This window comes from Eleutherodactylus coqui, chromosome 7 (genome assembly GCF_035609145.1).
Source record: "Eleutherodactylus coqui strain aEleCoq1 chromosome 7, aEleCoq1.hap1, whole genome shotgun sequence".
NCBI classification, from domain to species: domain Eukaryota; kingdom Metazoa; phylum Chordata; class Amphibia; order Anura; family Eleutherodactylidae; genus Eleutherodactylus; species Eleutherodactylus coqui.
Window position 1 is genome coordinate 105,380,517 of NC_089843.1, and position 20,990 is coordinate 105,401,506.

At 43.8% G+C, this 20,990-nt stretch overlaps 1 protein-coding gene across 1 annotated transcript; it reads left to right on the forward strand.

Annotated features, from left to right (window-relative positions):
* Positions 1 to 231: 231 nt before the first annotated feature.
* AGA (aspartylglucosaminidase) lies at positions 232 to 19,948 on the forward strand. The gene is made up of 9 exons (XM_066573505.1): positions 232 to 407; positions 1,603 to 1,756; positions 5,286 to 5,398; positions 6,592 to 6,704; positions 10,095 to 10,212; positions 10,315 to 10,390; positions 10,948 to 11,055; positions 11,781 to 11,914; positions 19,331 to 19,948. Exons 1-9 carry the CDS (start codon positions 287 to 289, stop codon positions 19,429 to 19,431), a joined length of 1,038 nt encoding a protein of 345 aa, XP_066429602.1. The 5' UTR covers positions 232 to 286; the 3' UTR covers positions 19,432 to 19,948.
* The last annotated feature ends 1,042 nt before the right edge of the window (positions 19,949 to 20,990 follow it).

The following is a 20,990-nucleotide window of genomic DNA, read 5'->3' on the forward strand; positions in this document are numbered from 1 at the left end:
CTACATGCACAAAACAGAGGATAGAACCCATTGATTCCAATGTGCTCCTTCCCGGGTGTTGTTTTTGTTCACCACAAGCCCATTTCTGCTTTGGATGCCCTTACAAGTCCCCGGCTGCCCTGTGTGACCCCTGAGGAGGCCGGCCTGTCACACCTGAAGCCGCCACAGCCCTGCTTATCCGATCACCGCGCCCTCCCGCCCCGGGCTGACACAAGTCAAGGGTCAGCAGCCCTTCCTTGTAGTCTCCCGTCTTCCGCCTCAGCACACAGCTGTATTTCCGGCAGAGATGGAGGGCAGCGGCTCCCCGGTGCTGTACGTGCTGGCCGCGCAGCTGTGCGCCGTGTACTCGCAGCCCCCGCTGCCGCTGGTCGTCAACACTTGGCCCTTCCACAGCGCGACGCAAGCAGGTGAAGCGGGCGGGAGAGCGGCCTTGTGCCCGACCGTCGGGGGCGCGCAGCGGGCGGGAGAGCGGCCCTGTGCCCGGCTGTCGGGGGCGCGCAGCGGGCTGCTCAATGCTGTGTAACTGAGGGGACGGGAGGGCTGCAGCGCTGAAGTAGGATGTGAGGGGCAGGAAGTGTCGCGACATTAGGTGGTCCATCCTGCCAGTGCTGCATGACTGTACCGTGACATCAGCACGAGGCACTGTGTCCTCCCTGCCGGCATTAAAGGCGCTGACCATGAAAATTGTGGACCACCACAATCGTGATCAGTCATGTCACGACACACATTAGCTTACAGTCAGATGTCATTTGTGCCCTCAGAGGCTGCAGTCACACGGGCGTAAATCTCATACGGGTTTTGTACGTTGCGGGATGCAAGAATATGAACGGCATTCTTTTGTATGGAGTCGTACTGGGAGGTAAACAATCTCCACATGTCCTACCTAGCGGAACACCATTGTTTTCACTGGGGCAGTCAACCCCGTTGCGTGCCGTGCGGTGCCCTGTTCCCCACTGAGGTCACCGGGAAACGAGTGCCGCTCCTCTGATGCGTGTGGAACAAGCGCCGTAGGGTCGCATTTTTACTGAAATGATGCCACATGTGTTTGCATGAAGAATGCCTCGAATTGCGGCTAAACCGCGCGCTAAACCCGCAGGATATCACACTCATCTGAATGTAGCCCTACTTTGGGAAACCCTCTAGATGCGTTCCTGCAATGATCGGGTGCGCCCGCGCCGCTGTGTGCTGGACTACCACCAATGGGCTCCATACTAGGAAAATAAAATTGCCTGATATACATTTTTTCCCTGTATTCCAATGCATGGAGGGGTTTATTCTATGGCGCTCCTCATAACCCATCACAATGAGGGCATGCATTAAAAAAAGTACTGTTAAACGCTGGACCCTGCTTTCAAAATCGCAGTGATTGGTTCTTCGTCCGCCGCTCAGCCAATTAATGCAGCTGGATGAATCAATCGCAGCCATTGCAATGTTGATCCAGAGGAAGGCAAAAAACCCCAATGGGGTCAGCAGGAATAATGTTGGATGTGAACTCTCTGAACCATACGGCCACCTTAGGGTTGTCGGCAGATCCTGGGACAATCCCATGGGGCCCGGCGATGATTTCTGTGTGCTCACTGCTTGTGCTCTTATGTTTGGTAGCTTGGAAAGCCCTATCGGCCGGCGGATCTCCATTGGATGCAGTGGAGAGGGGATGTGCTCAGTGCGAAGTTGACCAGTGTGATGGTACAGTGGGATATGGAGGAAGTCCTGATGAATCTGGAGAAACCACGCTGGATGCCATGATTATGGATGGGTAACGATGTCCTCTTGTATGCTTCACAATATTTACCACTGCAGCTCTTTGTCTTCACCTTCTGCCACCCAGATTACTGTTACTTTGTTGCCCTCTTAGGTCATATCCACACAGCAACAAAAAAGAGCTGTATTCAGATTAGATTCCACAAAAATCTGCAGCAGAAATCTGAGGCTGAGCCTTGGAACTCTTCTGTGGGTTGGCACGTAAGAGGCATATCTGTGCGCGGCCACAGAATCTGCATCGATGGGCCTCCAGACTAGTTCACACTAAGAGCCCTGTAGGACTTCTAGCCATAGAGCTGTGTAGTGTTACAGGTGCCTGCTGTATGTATGAAGATAACCTTCCATGGAAGAAACTCTTCTGGGAAAGCATTCGTCAGTACTTACGAAGTCCTATGGAACAAGGAACAACTTATGCCTCTGTAGAGACCTATGGAGTTAGTCTTATAGCTTTGTACTGTAATGCGTGAGCCCTTAGGCCACTGTCACACGTGTTCACAAAACGCCGTGTCCAAAACTGTGGCGCTTTACTGCCATTTCCCACGGCATTTTAAATACATGTTACAGCATTTGACAGCTTTTTTTTTTTTTTTAACACACCCCATCATTGTGATGGGTGATGAGGTGCGTTAAAAATCGCTAAAACGCGTGAAAATAGAATTAGAATCAAGCACTGGTCTGCGAATCCCCATTTAGATCAATAGGTACGTTGTACCGCGGTTAGAGCGGCGTTTAAAATGCCGCACTAATTGCGTTAAACAGCAGACTGTGTGAGCATCCATAATTTGCGTTTCCACTGCAGTTTGGACGGTGTTTTTGATGTGCAAATTAATTACACTCCAAGATGCATTCTGAAAACCACATGCGTTTTACCGCAAATTACAGCGGTTTTGTGATGTGGTTTTCAGCTGAGCGGCTTCTACAGGGAACACTCATTGAAACCACTCACTGAGGATTCATGATGCAAGCAATTTTTTCATAATTTTTAAATGCTTGTGAAAACGGTGAATTTCAAGCCGCTCTCGCAGAATTTTTACACGTGTTTTTGGTGGCATCTTTTTTTTTTTTTTTTTTTTTTTTGGAGTTAAGTGTTTTTTCCATCGCTTTTGAAGTCTATGGGGACAACTCCAGAAAAAATGCCAGACCCAATGCATGTTGTGTTTTGCAAAAGACTTCACTGATCCCAAAAACACCAAAAATAAGCATTCTGTGTATGTGGATCTTGATGCAATATTTTTTGAACCAGACACAGAAGTTGAAAAATATCAGTCTTTATACTATACCTTCTTTAGATTCACTCCAGCCTTAGCTTTAAAAAAAAAAAAGGAAAATGATGTGTGTGATTCCAGGCTTATGGAGGCACTAGAGCAGTGGTCCCCAAATTTTGTACCTCATGAGCCACATTGAACTTTCAGTGATAGTTGGAAGGTGCATACGACTCAGATGGAGGAGAAAAAGTTTTAGGTTAAGGCTACACTACAACTTTGGACACAAAAAACATCACCAGGATGAAGATCACACTATAGCCTTACTACATTGCAGCATAATGTAAGTGGCTGAGCCAGCGGCACCTGTGATCCAATCACAGCACTCGCTTGCTGGAATGCACCAGAAAGAGAGTGCTATGTCAACGCTGAGGGCTTGGCAGCCTGCTGGAGACCAGTGCTAGCGACTCAGACACCACAAGCCAGGTGAGTATAAGACACTCCTGAAAATAAGACGCTGCCTTTTTTGGGGAAAAAATAATATAAGACAGTGTCTTATTTTGGGGGAAACATGGTATGTGATATATATTATTCCCAAGAATGGAACATTTCTTTACAGAGCATTGTAGAAGACAGCAAACTGATGTTCAAAGATTGCATTAAATATTCTTTCTTCTCACCCGAAAATAATGTGTTATATTTAGCAAGTACTTCTAATAATAATTATTTAGCTGCAGTGAGTGGGAAATGCTGCTATTTTTTGCTTTCCACTTTTCAACTTCTTTTATCTCAAGATTACACTTTGCAATTCAGTCTTGTGCGCTGTAATACCGGTAATAAACAGTATACAAAAAAAAGCACCCAATGGACCAGTTCCACTATAGTTCTCTACGTAGCAAATACAGGACATGCATGGGGCCTCGTGAAAAAAGTTTGGATGCTCCTTTGTGGAATGACATGCATTGCTGAATTTGTTCTCAACCTTCTGGCCTCCAGCTTGTCCACCAACCACCCCCACTGAGACCTACCATTGTTCCGCACAGAGATTTCACATTGCATCTCTATGCCCAGCACTTCCTCTTTCATATCTAATGTGACTGGGAAATTGCCTTCCACTAACTACTCCATTTTCCCATGGAAGTAGTCTCTTCACAGAATGAACAGGACTACTTTCAAAATCCATATTTTCTGGAACTCTGTCTTAGGACATTAAAAGGATTGATAGGGTGAATGTTAAAAAGCAATAATACTTCAACTGAACTATAATTCCAGTTAGTCAGAATAGAGGACACACATATGCAGACTATAACGGCAAACTCAAAAATAGTTATATGTCAAGTATGCCTTTGTGTATATATATATTGAATGGCCACTTTATTAGACACACATCAAACATGTTGGACCTCTTTAGCCTTGAAAACCACAGTAGATCATCATAGCATAGATTTTACTAGGTGTTGAAATAGTTTCCACTGCTCAGTGATCCAGTTTTTGTGCTCTTTGGCCCACTGGAGTCTTTCCCTTCTGCTTCTGCTAGCAGTGGCACTTGTACTGGTCGTCTGCTGTTATAGCCCATCCATGCAAAGGAACAATGAGTTGTGCATTGGAACACACTAGCTGCAGCATGCGCGTTGTATTCGTCTGCAAATTGCTTGACTGTCTACTGCTAGCTCATCAAAACGATTCATGACATCCTCCTTTTGTCGACGAGTTGTCCATGTCCACAAAATCCCCTTTTGCTGGATGCTTTTCTTGATCACACCATTCATGGTGTACTCTTGAGATTGTTGTATGATAAAACCCCACAAAGTTGGTAGTTTTTTGGTTTTTTTGAATACTGGCCCTTGCTATCGATGATCATCCCTCACTTCCTTGTTAAAATCTCTCACATCTTTACATCTACCCATTTTTCCTGCTTTCAACACATCAACTTCAAGAAGTGACTGTTCACTTGCTGCCTAATATAACCCAGCTGTTACAAGGTGCCATTGTAATGAGAAAATGGTATTCGCTTCACCTGTCAATGGTTTCAGTGTTGTGACTGATGGCTGTATTGATAAATATGGATAATGTGAAGTTGAGAGAGAAACTTTATTGACCCATAAATGCTACACTCCGGCCCTGCTCCATGTGCTGTGAAGAAATATTACCTGCACTTCTTCAGCATGTTCACGAAAACTGGATTAAAAGTTTAACCGTGTACATCTGGATATATATCTCCAGATGGGTATGCACCTTAGATGTACCTGTCTGTGAACACAAAACGTGGTTAGAAGGAGAATAGAAGTCTAATCTACCGAATAACATTCTTCTGTATTTCAGAAACACCATGGCAGTCGGTGCTGTGGCCAATCTTAGGAGAATCAAGAATGCAATAGGCGTGGCCAGAGCTGTCATGGATCACACAAAGCACACATTTCTAGTTGGGGAATCTGGTATGTACTGTAATGTTTTTCATTTTTTTTAATGTAATTAAAGGAGTTTAATTTAATATATTAAAAAGTGTTTTTAAGTGCTCTTTGAAGTCACAAATGGTCCCCTAAAACACTGTGCCAGATATTTGGTGAGGGAATAGGGTTCTGGAGCGCTGTCTCATACTCACCAGCCCCTCTTTCCAGCGCTGTGCCCCCACAAAAATCAGCACATGCACACAGTGTGACTCTTTTCAGAAGGCTGTGTGCATGCCCTATCTCATTGATGTCTATGGGGGAGTGTGCACAGAGCCTTGTGAAAAGGGACTTCTCAGAGGCACAGCAATGGGGGACCTGATGAGCATAAGGTGGGCTTCACACAAGTGTAATGCGCAGTGTGCCGCCTGCATCAGACGGTTGCACAGCAAGTACGCGATGACCTTGCATACTTGCTGCGTGCCGCCAATTGCCATGCACTATCTTGACATGTATGTGCGTAATACATGCCAAGATGGAACATTCTGCGGTCTTCATTGTGCGCGTTTTTCGCGAAATGTATGAGCATCGACATGGGAACCTATGATAGATTGGTACAGCGTAAAAACATGCAAAACCTGTGCGTGTCATCCGCTGTAACAATACATTCATCTGAAGGGTCACTAAAACATAATAATTTGGGCTGCCTGTTCCTCAATCCCACGTTTTCTCAAGTAGATTATAGAGCTCAAATGTGTGGACAGGTTCTCTTTAAAAAAGAAAAAAAAACACTGTTAAAGTGTTTGTTTTGAGGAAAAATACAAAAATAAAAACTTTGTAAGACTCTTGGTACTTGTTCATTAGGACTAGGACTGCCTTCAGTTATTTTTAGGGCTATTACCATTTTATTCTTCCGAGGACATGTGTGAATGGATTTGGTAGCGATGCAGTCAGTATGGGCTGACTGTTCTTTTAAGGTCACTGATATTTGAAACCACAATAGTTGAGTTATTAGAGCTTCCTCTTCTTTCTGCGTTGCCATAATGAAATTGACAGAAGTTTGAACTGATGCTAGAAGACGGGTTTTGTGGTTCCATAAAGTGCAGCCTTGTGTTTTTTAAAATGAATGTGAATTTTACTTTGTGAAATGTAATGTGAACGGCCAGTTTATGAGGCAGCAAGAGAATGCAGGGTAATAACCATTAAAACCAGACTGTAACTGTAAAATATATCCATTTTAGCATCCCTGTTTGCTGAGAGTATGGGTTTTGTGTGTGAAGACTTAACCACCAACAGATCGTTATCCATTTATTCGAAGTGGCTCGATCTACGTTGTCAACCAAACTTTCGGAAGGTAAAATAATCTGATTTGTCTTAAATCTGTAATAGAGGTTCTAGCGCAAAATGTCACACAATGTAACGCAGCGTGCTGTGCTACTATGTCCGGCAGAATGTCAGGGGGCATGTCAGAAGTTGGATGGACCTCCTTGTAGTCAATGGTGGTTTTTTTTTTTTTTTTTTTTTTTTTAAGCAACAGACTCCCATATCGTTAGTGTTAACCTAGTATTTTATCCAATCTATGTATGGCCTCCCGCCCATAGGCGGATGTGTGCTGCAGAATCCGCAGTCAGCGTCTGTACCGCGAATCCACAGCAAATACTGCCTGTTACTTCCTATGGAGATCCACTGCTTCCTACACACAAGCGGAAATCAATTGCGCTCACAGAGGAAAAAAATCGCAGCATGCTCCATTTTCATGTGGTTTCTGAACGGATGGCTTCCTTTGAAGTCAATGGCAGCCGTCCAACCCGGGAAACCGTCCAACCCTCAGCCCGTCTGCAATGAACATTGCGGACAGGTCGCGGATTCCGCGTTGTTGTCTAGCAACAGTGCAGGGGGAAAAAAATTTGAAGAAAAAAAATCTGTGCTGCGCATGTGTGACGGCGAGCCGCCGGGTCCATCCACAGTACAGAAAAGACGGTGACAGAGGAGGTAAACACAGACGCCGCTGCTGCCAGAGCCAGATTCCGCATGTGAAATACCGCCCTGTCGTGTGCAGGAGGCCTGTCTTGGTCTTTGTTCACATCTGCACCAGAGGATCTGTTCCAAGCCTTCAATGTGGAGTTGTCACAAAATGCCAGAGGGCACGATGGAAGCTCTAGAAACTCCATTATAGTGAATGGGGCCTATTGGGAACTATTCAATTTTGGCCCTTCTGTTTTACCGTTGTCCAGCCCCTTGGATGAATCCAAGCAATGGAGTCCCATAGCACTTGTATGAGCCTAGCCTTATGTATCTTTTAACTTAACTTTGACTTGACTGTCTGTCTTTATGCATTATAGTATGTACTAAGTTCCCTTTAATCCAGCTTTTAGAGGACATAACATATGCCATGTCAGCAAGCATTCTGGTTTAACAGATAGTCATGGCTAGAGAATTGCTTGCAAGATAGCCCAGTATACCATAATAGAAGCAAGTTAGTTACAGAAGCGCCCTGGCCAGCAGATTAAAGCAAGCCTCCAGTTTCTGCATAAAGGTCTGTCCCAGGATCGGAGGGGTCGCCCAAGTGTATTACTTGTAATTGTTTATTTCTACTGCTCCTTCGACCTTCCAATTTCCTGTTCTGTTTCTGGACATTCAAGATGATAGTCTGAAGATTGTGTCAGCCATCTTGGATAGCCAAAGGCAGGACCTGGAACCAGAGACTCGGAGGAACGGCACAGAAGAACAATTGCAGGTAATATTCCACTTCACCCCTCCCGTCCCAGGACAGAGTTTTGTGCCAACACTGTGGATTCACTTTAAATACATTTAATTTTAAGGTCAACTATTTAAACTCCTGATTTGTTGTTCTGTATTTCTAGGTCTTTACACTCTTTTTGCCGTATTTTAGGCTGTAAATGAATCTTCCAAATCTGAATACATTGCTATTATAAAGCTTTGAAATCAACTTCCAGGGGTAGAGCTCAGTGGGCAACAAAACTGCATGACATCTCGGATGAAATAAATCTCACTTGATAGATTACAGCATGTCATGCAGAGTGAAATATGGTATCAGCCTTGTATAATACAGATGCAAGGAAATTGCATTTAATCAAGTGCAAAAAGTTTTCCTTTTTTATAAGCTTTTGGATAAAATCTACTTGGCGATAACGAGGCATATCGAGATAAGATGCATTTTATTGTGTATGGCAGTGGTTATCAATTCACCTTGGTAGAATGTGAATAATGTACGCATTGTATGCAAACCACACGTGTAGAGAGAATCTGAGAGGGAACTTTTTTTCTATTAACATGGAAAAACTGCCAGCTGAAGAAAGTAATTATCTCGGGAGTCACTGTGATAAGTTAATTTTGTTCTACAGGACTTAGTTTACTTTAACATATTTTTCCAATTACTTTGCACTGATCTCTGGCTTGTAATAACTTTAAGATTTAAAGATGAATTCTAGCACACCGATTAGAGCCGTATTCTGTGGAGTGCAATATGCTCAGCTCTGCTCGGTCCGCACATGACTCCTCTAGTGCATTTCCATAGCATGTTAACTGGACATCAAAAATGATGTCTGAGAAGCCGAGCAGCTTGAATGGGTCAAGCAGGCTAAAACCATGTGCTTCACCTGTAGCAGCTGATTGGCTGAAAATCATTGCAAAACCATGGCAAAACCGTTTTCAGGCAGCGTTTTTGATGTGCGTTTTTAACATGTATATTAAATGCGTTAGAAACACACTAGAAGCACCGTGTGGGGATATGGCCTTAGAAATGGCATCACCAATAAGATATGTAGTACACTGCTGCATTTATTTACCTTTCTAAGGGTGGATTTACACGCAGTGTAGAAATACAGCAAAAAATAATTTGTGGAATTGCTGCGGATGTTAGACAAGCAGATTTTGCAGCAGATTTGTATGCAGTATTTTTATGCCACCCTAAAAGATTGTTCTTGCTGAAAGCTGCAGCTGCTTTTCTCATCTTGTGGGAGAGTCTGCTTTTTTACCTGCCAGTTTCTAACCCTAGGGCCCTTCAAAGAAAAGCAAGAATATTTTTCTCTAATTGGTGAATGAAGCTGCACCTGGCGAAGCATGGGCATCTCACTAATGCTGCATCAAGATGCCCTCATGAGTGACAAAGGAGGAGGGGATTAAAGGGCCACACCGGTGTTTTTTTAATTTTATTTTTTTTCTTCCTCCCTTCACTAGCTAGCTAGCCCTCAGTATATAAGTGAGCTAGTGTTTGCTTGGTTAAGTATTCCTTGCTATCTGAAACGTGTTCCTCAGATAGTCATGTGATCTCAGTTCTGATCAGCTCAGATTTAATTAGGTTTATGTGTTCAGTTTCTAGACATTTTTTCAGTTTGTGTGATATCACATGATCTCTACCACGGGATGAAAACATGTGTTTTAATTGGAATTGCCCTGTAAAGAATGTTCTGTGCCTGGTTCGGGGCACCAGTGGTGGAGCATGAGCAGTATATCAAGGCACAAAACTAAGAGACAAAATGTGTCATGAACATAAATCTGTGCAATAGATGTCACAAAAACCATTGTGCTTTGCTTATTCAATCCATGTAGCTCTCCTAATCCTAGTTTGTCTCAATATGTGTATTCGGCTGCAGACCCCAAATAGCTCTGTATTATCATACACTATGTAAGGTTGCAAAAGAGGATTTAGCTGTAGAAATTATCCAATTCTACTGCAAGTGGTACTAATACAAGACTACACGTTGTTGTATATGGCTTGCAGAATGTAACTCCAGATCCTACAAAATCCTGTGGCCCTTATAAGCCTGTAAGAGGGTTACCAGAAGAAAAGACGTCCTCCCTACAGAAGGAAGTGGATCTGCACAGCCATGATACCATTGGTAAGTGTCTGGTATGAATAGCATGTGTATCTATAGTGTACAGTATATAAATATTAATTTAGAGATTGTTCCTTTTATGCATCTTTTTTGTGGATTAACTAGGAATGATTGCAGTTGATAGAAATGGAAATGTTGCCACTGGAACCTCCACAAATGGAGCCTCTCACAAAATCCCAGGGTAAGTGAATATGTCTCTGTACCAGCTTGTTACATTTTCTTTTTTTATTATGAAATACAGTAACCATTTTAGTGTCTTAAATCAGAAAAATATCCCACATTTTCTTTTGCAAGAGGAACATGGTTCTGCTGTTTTTGAAACCATATGGCAAGTATCTTTTTTTTTTTTTTTAAGATTCATGGCACACTTGTCACGTACAGTGATGAACATTTTGGAAATAGAGCTGGTGAAGCCCACATGGCCATATTGGGCTTCACATGGGTGCCATCACCTGGTTTCTTCCTTCTAAATTAAGAGGGGAGACCTGGGTGGAATGCTGACATGCAGTCTGAACAGTCTTAGAGGGTTGTTTTATCAAGGAATCTTCTTGGAAGCTTCGTATCATTTTGTTCATTACTTACATTACATTTGAGCCACTTAATCCAGGTAAACAAAGGGGCATGTATTGGTACCCTGTTAGAGTGCAGCACCTCAAAGGGGACTCTGTTGCCAAAAGCATACAAAACTATGAAGAGCATAATTGAAGAAGTGTCATAAAAGCTTAATTTTATGTCTAGACGAGTTGGAGACTCGCCCGTAATTGGAGCTGGATCCTATGCAGACAGTTTAGTTGGAGGAGCGGCAGCCACTGGAGATGGTGACACCATGATGCGATTCTTACCAAGGTAACATGAAAGCAAGCTGTAAAGAGTGACAAGCTGAGGGTGTTCCTAGCGAGGAACCATAAGAGGGGCCTTGCAGGCTGAAGTGTAGACTGCAGAACTGGGATATGGGGGAAGAGTGAAAGTAGAGAACAAGGATTAGACAAAGGGAAAGTTGGCAAGTTTAGAAGGATTTTGCATAGCAAGTAGCAGAGCACAGTGCATGTTAGTGTATAAGATGGGATTGTGCCGCTTCACACACACAGTGGTTGTGGTCTATGTTGATATTACTTAACAGCAAGATGGCTTGTCAGTTGTGCGGACGCAATCTGTGTGGCAGTTTATCATTTGGACGTGCCGGGGAGGTCATGAATCAACAACTAGCTGGATGGTGTTAGCTGGGTGTTTACAAGCATTGGATGGTCCTAAAAGCCAGGTTTGGCTGTAGCAGTCATGCCAGGGGCAGGCATTTCCTGGCTCGACAAGTGTCTGACCATATGAATTTTGCCCGGGGGTGGGGGTGGGGGAATGGAGGAGGGATTACATGTGCTCATCTATGTGTTTAGAAGTGTCTTGCGTCTTTAAATGCACATTTCCTGGCCCTGTCTCCTCTTTTAGTCTGTGTATTAAAGTTTTTTTGCATTTAAAAATTCTCCATATGATGGCCTAGCATTATTCCTGTTTTTATTGTAAGTTCTGGGCAAAAGTTAGTGCAAATGATGCATACTATTTTTTGCGGTTTCTTTCAGTTACCAAGCTGTGGAGAATATGAGGCTGGGAGCAGACCCCACCACTGCATGTCAAAAGGCTATTGATAGGATTCAGAAACGCATTCCAGTCTTTTTTGGGGCCATCATCTGTGCAAACAGGACAGGAAGCTATGGTGAGGTTCTATTCATGTGTGCTGAACCAAGCGGATACATTCTGAGAAACAAATAGGTAGCATTAAATTAGGATTGATCCTATTTGGTAAAGAATGTCTAACTGCCCATTTCATTGAGTATTAGAAGTGATCATCAACAGGGTTCTTACAGGCAGAATACAGACTATATTACCTGCTCATATAGCATTTAAAGGGGTTACAGTTACAAAATGATTAAAATTCGATCTAAGTGAGTTTAAAACGATAAAACAAACGGCACTTGTCTGTGCTTGGCCATGGCGATCCACAAAAAAGACTGGGAAGTTGGGAACAGCCACCACATGGCCGCTGAAGCCAATTAGGGCCACAGTGTCACATTCCTGGTATCATGGTGCCCAGGATGTGAGCGCTGATGTCAAGATAACATGTGTTGACAGTGCGACCTCTGATTGGCTGCAGCTATCACCTGACTTCTGCAGCCAATCAGACTGGGATCATCGCCAGAGCCAGTACACTATTTTCCAGAGGAAGAAGAGCGGTCAATATTTTTATTTTATAGTATAGCCAGATGATTACATTTTCTTTTGTAAAGTTGGACAACCCCTCTTTAAAGGAGAGACACTTAGTGATAGTAAAGAAAATCCTCCGCTCAGCGCCAGTTCTATACTGTTGGCAATGCTCACAGCATGACCCGCGTCCTGAATACGCATAGCTTATTGACAGCATTCACAGGAATACGAGACGTTGTTCGTGGCCAGTCCCCACAAGAAGAAAGGGAGATGAAATGTACTGGTTACCTACTCCGCTTTTCCAGGCTTTTGAACGGCAAGTATTGCGTATTGTTTTACTACCCAGCTGCTGCATTTTAAGTACATTTCTTGTAGTGAATTGGGAAGCGAACAATGAAATGGTTATGTAAATGACAAGATTTACAGCATGTTTGTAGGTCAGATGTTACAAAGTACACATTTCTTTTATTAAAATAAGATTAAGAATATCAGGATTCTGGAAGATATTAAAGGTAATCACTGCAGCTCCTCACTGAAGCATACATTACTTCAATGTGAGTTGTCCTGGATTATGAGGCTTAATGCCTTACAACCTCATGGCTTATGTTATTTAGCATTTTGTGTAAAGTGCTCTGTCTACTTGTTAGCATTATCCTGATATATTGTTTGTAATACACAAAGAACATTAGATTTGTGGTGCAGCACAACTTCTCACCTGTAAGGAGATCTTCGCATGTGGCAGATTTGTTGCAGAAATGTCTGACTGGAAATCTGTTTCATCAGCCTGGCATTGGCCTACAGCACGCTGCGACTCACGGAGTGTCTTACAGGCAGGGAATAGTTTAAATGCAATCTGTCACCATCTTTTTGAAGCCCTTTCTGAGAGCAGCGTAACATAGTGACAGTCGCACTCATTACAGTGATATGTCTGTGTGTATCTGTTTAGTAGTTTGGGAGAAACTGACATCAGTAGCAACACATACAAAGAGGACTATAGGAAGTAGTCCATTATATTAATGAGCTGCTGCTAGCACCAATGTAATCCACTGATTGACATCTGTTTGCCTATTACTGTGCATGGAGACATAGCTGTCAATCATTGATTGGAGGTTGGAGTGGGTGGGCTAGCTGCAGCTCATGACTATAAAGGACTATTTCCTGTAGTCCTCTGTTTCTGGCTGCTACTAATAAAACGCAAGTTTCTCTCAAACTACTGCACAGATACATACAGCAGACCTATCACTGTAATCTCTGTGCCTGTCACTACCTTTTGCTGCACTAAGTGAGATTCTCTTTAATTGACACCTATCTTCGATGCTGTGCCTGTACTTTTACACAGGGTGATTATCGCTAACTGAATGGAGGTGAGACATGCTGAAGGTCTCGTTCGACATGCTTTAGCTCCATTCAAAGTAAACATGCGGTCATTCATCTATGAATGACGGGCCAACAGTTGCTGGTTTTTAGTTGAGCTAAAAACTAAGTGACTCTGAGAAGTGAGCGATTCTCGCTCACTCGCCTTGTCGGGTACCATGTTTACATGGGATGATAGTCGCCCCCTGTAAAAGCACCCTTATGCTGGAAATTCATTTTATCCATTTGAATAGAATTTTTCCGGGTAGTTGCGAGGTTCCATGCAGCGGCTGCCGCTATTCTTGGCCTGCTAGGTTTTTTTACCTCGGATGGGCTGGGCACATCGGAAACCAAGCATGTGAATCTGCCATAGTTTTCATCATGCCCAGTATGGCATGCCGTGGGCTGCAGGCCGATTACCCACAGCCGGCAGGAGTGTCATCCATGGGCCCCATTTTTGCCGTGCATCGCAGCTGGCTGCTGCTTCTTATTTCATCGCTGGTGCTTCACCAGCCATCGGTACAAATAAGGCCCTGGCTTCAAGCCTACGAAGCCCACGCCCAGGACACAGTCACACCAGGGAATTGGGAGAGGACTTATTAGTATGCAGGTGGGAAACAATGGAGGAAGAGCTTTCTGTGTTCTTCACCAATGTCTGCACAGCATTCCTCCCTTTATGGGAGTCTATTGGATATCTGGTGGCTGCTGAACAAAGTCTGTCCTCACATCCTTTCTCCAGGTCCTCCAGGACCGTTGGCCGGGACCTGTAGTACAGAGCACTTTTCTTTTCGTAAGAAGCTCCAACTCTCCTAGCAAGGATTCTTGGGATCATTGTCGCACAACTCTGCTCCAGACTGGCAAAGCTCTGCCTGGCGTCTATCTCCTCTGTGCTATTGCCTCCTATAGTACATTATTGCAGTAATTTGTACAAGTGCTGTTTTTAGCACCCTGTCCCACTCCAGCCAGGAGCTGGCCAGAGATGCATACTATGTATGCTCTCACTAATAAATTTACATGCAGCCAGTTTGAACCATTTTGTTCTGTGTTCCATTGTGGCAGGTGGATGCAGAACTAACTACTGGCACCCCTTCTGCGCAGCCTATACGAATCGCTGAACCAGAATGGGCATACTCCCTGTCACAGTTATTTTAGAAAGGCTAGGCCATTCTGAGAATCTGGTCAAAACGTGTCAGATGGAGATGACCTAATTACGCAGGAATCTGCCCAGGGTAGACCACAGAAGAGAACTAGACCTTCCCATTCATGGCATCTAGACATCCTGCATCGCCATCCTGTTCAGTTCTTCCTGAACTGAGATTGCAATCTCCCCCCAGAGACGTTAGTCAGAGGGCAAATTCACTGTGTCCCCTTCTGATTTTTATCTGAAGTGGCTTTTAAAATTTTCTTTATGGTGGATAGCCTGATGGTTGACATAAGGGATACCTTTCAAGTCACAGATCAGACTCCTACTAGTGGAAACTTTTTTCATTTAGACATCCAAAGCATTCTCCAAAGGGGTTTTACCTAAGTAAAGTGTTTGAGGACATACTGAACAGGAAATGGGGCATTCCCAATAAACGCTTCACTAAACCTAAGAGTCTAGATATTATGTATCCTTTTCTGGTTAATATTAGTAAAAAAGTGATAGTCTTCGCCAGCAGTAGATCCATCAGTCTCCTGTTTGACAAAAACACTACTCTCCCTATGGCTGACACTTTGTCTTTTCAAAATGTTCGTGACAAGAGGATAGTCACTAGCCAAAACTTCCTTTGAGGTGGTGCGGTCGTCACTCAGGTGGTTTTTGCCTCTACTCAGGTCAGCCAGGCATTTATTGAATGGGCTTAACTACACAGCTATTCTTTCCAGATCCTATCTGGAAGAATTAGCAGATATGGCACAACAGATAGCCCAATGGGAAAGTATTTTTATATGCAAAGCATCCCTGGATACAGTCAAACTCTTAGCTTGTGCATCAGTGGCTTCGGGAACCACGCTGCACTCTGTGGCTTAAATTCTGAGATGCAGATGCTTCCTCAAAGAACGCCTTAACAGGTCTTCTCTTTGTTTGCTTCCTTAGCCTTTTCAGAGTCAGACTTGATGAAATCATTTCAGAGGCTACTGGTGGTTAGAGTTCTGACCTACCACAAAGCAGACCTAGATATACAAGAATTTTGCAAAGGAAAAGATCACATTTTCATTCCTTTCACTGCCACAGGAACAGAACTGCATGCCCTAAGTTAAACCGAAACCATCCTGGCATCCCTGTTCTCAGGCTTCCAAGGCTTCTTTCAATAGTCTGCATGAAGGGCAGCCCCCACCTGATCAGTCCAGGGTGGGAGGCCAATTATCCCCATTCAGGCAAACTTGGCTTGCGCATGTTTTAGATGCCTGGGTTCAGGAAGTTGTGTCTTCAGGCTAGGCAATAAAGTTTTCAGCTTCACCCCCAGCTTATTTTTTAATTTTCAGAACTCCAAGGTCTCCTTCAAAATTCAGAGCTTTTCATCTGGCAATAGGCAACCTATCCTCTCAAGGCGTCATTGTTCCCGTGCTGCTTTCTCAGCGTTTTGCAGGTTTCTATTAAAATCTTTTTGTGGTACCCAAGAAGGATGGCTCTGTCAGACCAGATCTGGATCTGAGGAAGCTGAATCAATGTGTAAAAGTCCAACATTTTTACATGCAGTCACTAAGATCTGTCATTGCCTCCATGGAACCATAGGAATCTCTGTCGTCCATTGACCTAGAGGATGCCTACCTTCATGTACCCATCTGCCCAGCGCATTAGCGATTGTTTTTTTGTTTTGTTTTTTTCCCCTCCTCCGCTTTGCCATCCAGTAGAATCACTGTCAATTCAAAGTTCTTCCATTCGGTTTGCCAGGACTCCCCAAGTTTTCACTAAGGCTCTGGCATCAGTTATGGCTATTCTCTGTTCCAAGGGAATAGTGGCCATTCCCTATCTCGACAGCCTCATCATAAGAGTCTCCACATTACTCTGGACATGCTGTGCAGGTTCAGGTGGCTCATCGACCATCCCAAGTCTTTTCTGGGTCTATCATTCGACACGGGTCAAGCCTGTGTACTATTGTCAATGCCAAAACTACTACTTCAGAAACACATACGGTCTCTGCAAACTCTGCATCCCCTGACTATTCATCACTGCACAAGGGTGTCGGGGCTGCTGTTCTCCAAGCCAATTCGTTTTAGCCAATTTATGCACTGCCTCTCCCATGGATAGTTCTCTCAAAGTGGGACAAGTCTGAGACCTCCCTTTGCACATTCAGTGCTCCCTATGGATCCATCTGAGATGTTCCTTTCTGACCCTCCAAGGGAAGGTACTCCCCACGGATGCCAACCTTTCTGGCTTGGGGGCTACTCTGAAAAATCTATCAGCATAACAAACTTGGCCAAGAAAGGAGACCAAGCTACTGATAAACGTGTTGGAACTTTGGCCCATTCTCCTCTCCCTTTTATCCCTTTTTATTCCAGCTGATAGTGCTACCAGTGCGGGTCCAAACCATCAAGCCAACGGTTGTTGTATACAGAAATCATCCAGGTGGGATTCGCAGCATCAAAGTCATGGAGGAAGCAGCGAACATCTGGACTTGGGCTAAAGATAATCTTTCAGCCCTCTTGGCAGTCCACATACCGGTAGTAGACAACTGGATAGCAGACTTCCTCAGCAGAGAGACAGCCGATCCGAGAGAATGGGAACATCCCGAAGTCTTTCAGGAACTTTGTCGAAGGTGGGTTCAACTGGATGTCGACCTTATGGTGTCCCGAATCAATTGCAAGCTGCCCTTTTGTTTTTGTGGCCAGGTCCCCCAAGCAGTGGACTCTCCAGTAAGTTCATGGACAAAATTCCATTTCCTTTGTCTTCCCGTCCTTCCCACTAATACCATCTTTCAGACACTCTTTGTTCGTGATTCCTGATAGCATGGCCTTGTGGTTTCCAAGATAGTAATGTCTTGTTGAATCTGATCAGCTGTGGCAGAGACCTACGGTTCCAAAGACAAAAAGCCTGCATTACAGCACATTCTACTCAGGCAATAGGTGCCTCTTGGGCGGTATGCAACAGGGCTTCCGCTATGCAGCTGTGTAAGTCTGCACCATGGACCTCTTTGCATACCATTTCAAGATTTTACTGGGCGCATACTTTTGCATCTACGGACACCTGACTTGGTTGGAGAGTTTTATCAACGGCTATAAACTGACTTCATGCGTCCTGCTATACTTTTCCTACCCTCAAGAGACTGGTCTGGAACATCTCAAGGTCTTCAGCTGTCTCTCGATACAGTCGAGAAAACAAGATTATTGTTCATACCATAAAATCTCTTTCTCGTCTCATTCATTGGGAACACAGCACCCACCTATGCTACTGTTTAGTAGTTTTACTGATATGTCTCCTTGTTGGAAAGGTCTGTGCAATTGCACATAGTACTACAGCGAATTAGTTTTTTTTTATAATTTTGATGTCACAGGCCAAAATACAGGCTGCAGCTCTCACCCTCGGCAAACAGCTGATCAGTGGGGGTGCTTATCATATTTGACAGGATACTATCTATCCTAAGGATAGATCGTTTTACTTCCAGTAAACCCCTTTCAACATGGACCTGTCAGTATCTTTAGGTCCAGTCTATACAGATGACCATACATTGCTGTATATTTTCAGTATGCAGTGCCCTATATGTGATTCAGGTCTTAATTAAAAGTTGGTACCAAGTTTCCAGTCTGATCTTCTCCGCCCTAGCCAGTAATTAATTACTACCCTGCATAGTGGGGAAGCTCAATCAGTAGCTAAGGGCAGGGATAGTCATCCTCTGGAGTGGATGCATGTTGAGAAGAACAGCCTCACACAGTAATTAAAACATGAGTGATAATTATTCAGTATTAGTAACTGAAAAGCCATAGATCAATGTATTCCGCATCTTCTCTGGTATCCTTATGGCACCCACAGGCTTGGCATGAAAAAGGTGCTGACAAATCTACTTCAACAGATTGCTGGAACCAAAAGATGGATTCTTAAAAAGAAGAAAAAGTTGAATTCAAGTCCCGTTCTCCGAAGAGCTCTGTTTAACAAGTTCCCGTCAAATCTTCAGCAATCCCTACTACAAATTGCCCAGTGTAATGATGGAGCGTGGCGTTTAAATCTAGCTTTGTTTTGCATAAATATATAGAAAGGCCTGAAAGTTCAAAGCAATCAGAGATCAGTCATTGTGCAGGATGTCTCATTAGTACGGTTTAGTTTAGCAGAGAGTACAATTTACCGATCAATAAGACTTATTAGCTTAGACTGCTTATTTCATACTTTGATCTTTTACTTCCCACAGATTTGTGTATGCGAGATTAGACTTGGAGAAGCTCGTTACTTTTTAATCATTAAGATACCGCACTTCTCTTTTTAAGTTAGAGGAATAGTTTTTGAGTTGTATTTAATGGCAATGTGTTTCATGCTGTAAGGTCATTTTGTAGAACAAGTCATATGTTTTACAAGTTAAGCAAATTTTGGATGTTATTTGTCTCATCTTTTAGATTACAAGGTTGAATAGATGAAGACTTTTTTTTTTCTCTATCTTTCTAGGTGCTGCTTGCAGTAAAGCTCCAGGCTTCACTCAGTTCCACTACTCTGTATTTAAACCTGATCTATCTCAGCCTCTGGAGGAGATCGTGGACTGTCTATAGCTTGAGCTGGGACTGTTTGATGCAATGCCAGTGGTGCCTCCTGTATACTGAATATGTACATTGGAAAATATACAGGAAAGCCCTTGCCTCCAATAGCCAAGTACTTTATTCAGCAGCTGTTCACTGGAAATACATGGCATTTAAAGGGGTTGTCCTACACTAGCAACTCCTCTGGATAGATAAGTGTACGTTCACTTAGGGCCTCACATCCTGGGATACCCACTGATCACGAGAACGTGGGTCTCCAGTCCCTATAAATGGAGTGACATCGTCTGCACTACTACTTCATTCTCTCTGTCCAGCAATCCCAGAGAGCTGTAGTGTACACATTTGACTGCCCCTTTGATTTCTACAGAGAGAGGGACTTAGGGCCACTCTGTTTATGATCGGCGTAACTCCAGGAAATTAGAAGTTTAACACCAATCTTACAAATAGGGGATAATTTGCTATTATGGGGACAACCCCTTAAAGATCCAAATCACAATACTAATTAAAATAAAAGTGACGTTATATTGAATGCAACTTTATTTTGTGCATGCTTGCTGCAGGTTTTCTAAAATCTATTCCAGCTTGTAGCTGCTGTAGACTTTTTAGATGTGTTGCGTCCACATAGTCATATTAAGACAGATGTATGAAACGTCTGTTTTAAGAAGTCTTCCCCTCTATTCTTTTATGCTTATCCCAGATAACTTTAATCTACCATTTAAGAACCTGATGGTGGGTTATAAAGAATTTTCTCCTGTACAGCATATGTTAAGGGGGTTCGCCAGGAAAAGGAAAATGTTTTACCATCCACTCATGCAGCAGCCACAATCCGTATCTCTTATACTGTCAGGCTTCATTCTACTCAGCTTGACAAGAACAAATCTTAGTGTTAAGGTCCGCATCCGCCCCTCCCGAGTCTCAATCTGCATGTAACCCGACCTAGTTCCTATTTTAAGACAGACTTTTGATAGCCTAGACATAGTGGCTTTTTTTTTTCCATTTTCGGAAGAACCCTTTTAATGTGATTAGCATCAATCTTTTGTGACCATACTTGCTTACATTGTAGTGTACTTTGTTGCAGGACTTCAGAACAGATTCCACAACAATGCTGCTGTGTGTGAACTTGCTCTAAGGCGGCCTGCAGACGGCCGGGTCGGATCTGGCTGCGAGAATCCTCGCAGCGGGACCCAACCCGAGCGCCTGCAGAGAGCAGCGCGGCCCCGGCTCTTTCATGTGCCGGCAGCCGTTTGTTTGCCGCGTGAGAGTTCGCACGGCCAAACCGCGGCCGTCTGCATAGGATTGCGTTTGTTAACGCAATCCTATGCAGGCTTCCGGTGGTGGAAATCCCACCCGTCTGCAGACGGCCTCAGGCACCTGTGAAACACTTAAAGAGATATTATCACAGCCAGTTATACTCTAAGTACAGGATAGTGGTATTTCTTGCTGATCAGCGGGGTCTCACTGCTGGGACCCTCACCACACCCAATATTTAAGCCCCTGATACATCCTTAAAGGGGTTGTCCCGCGCCGAAACGGGTTTTTTTTAATTCAATAGGCCCCCCGTTCGGCGCGAG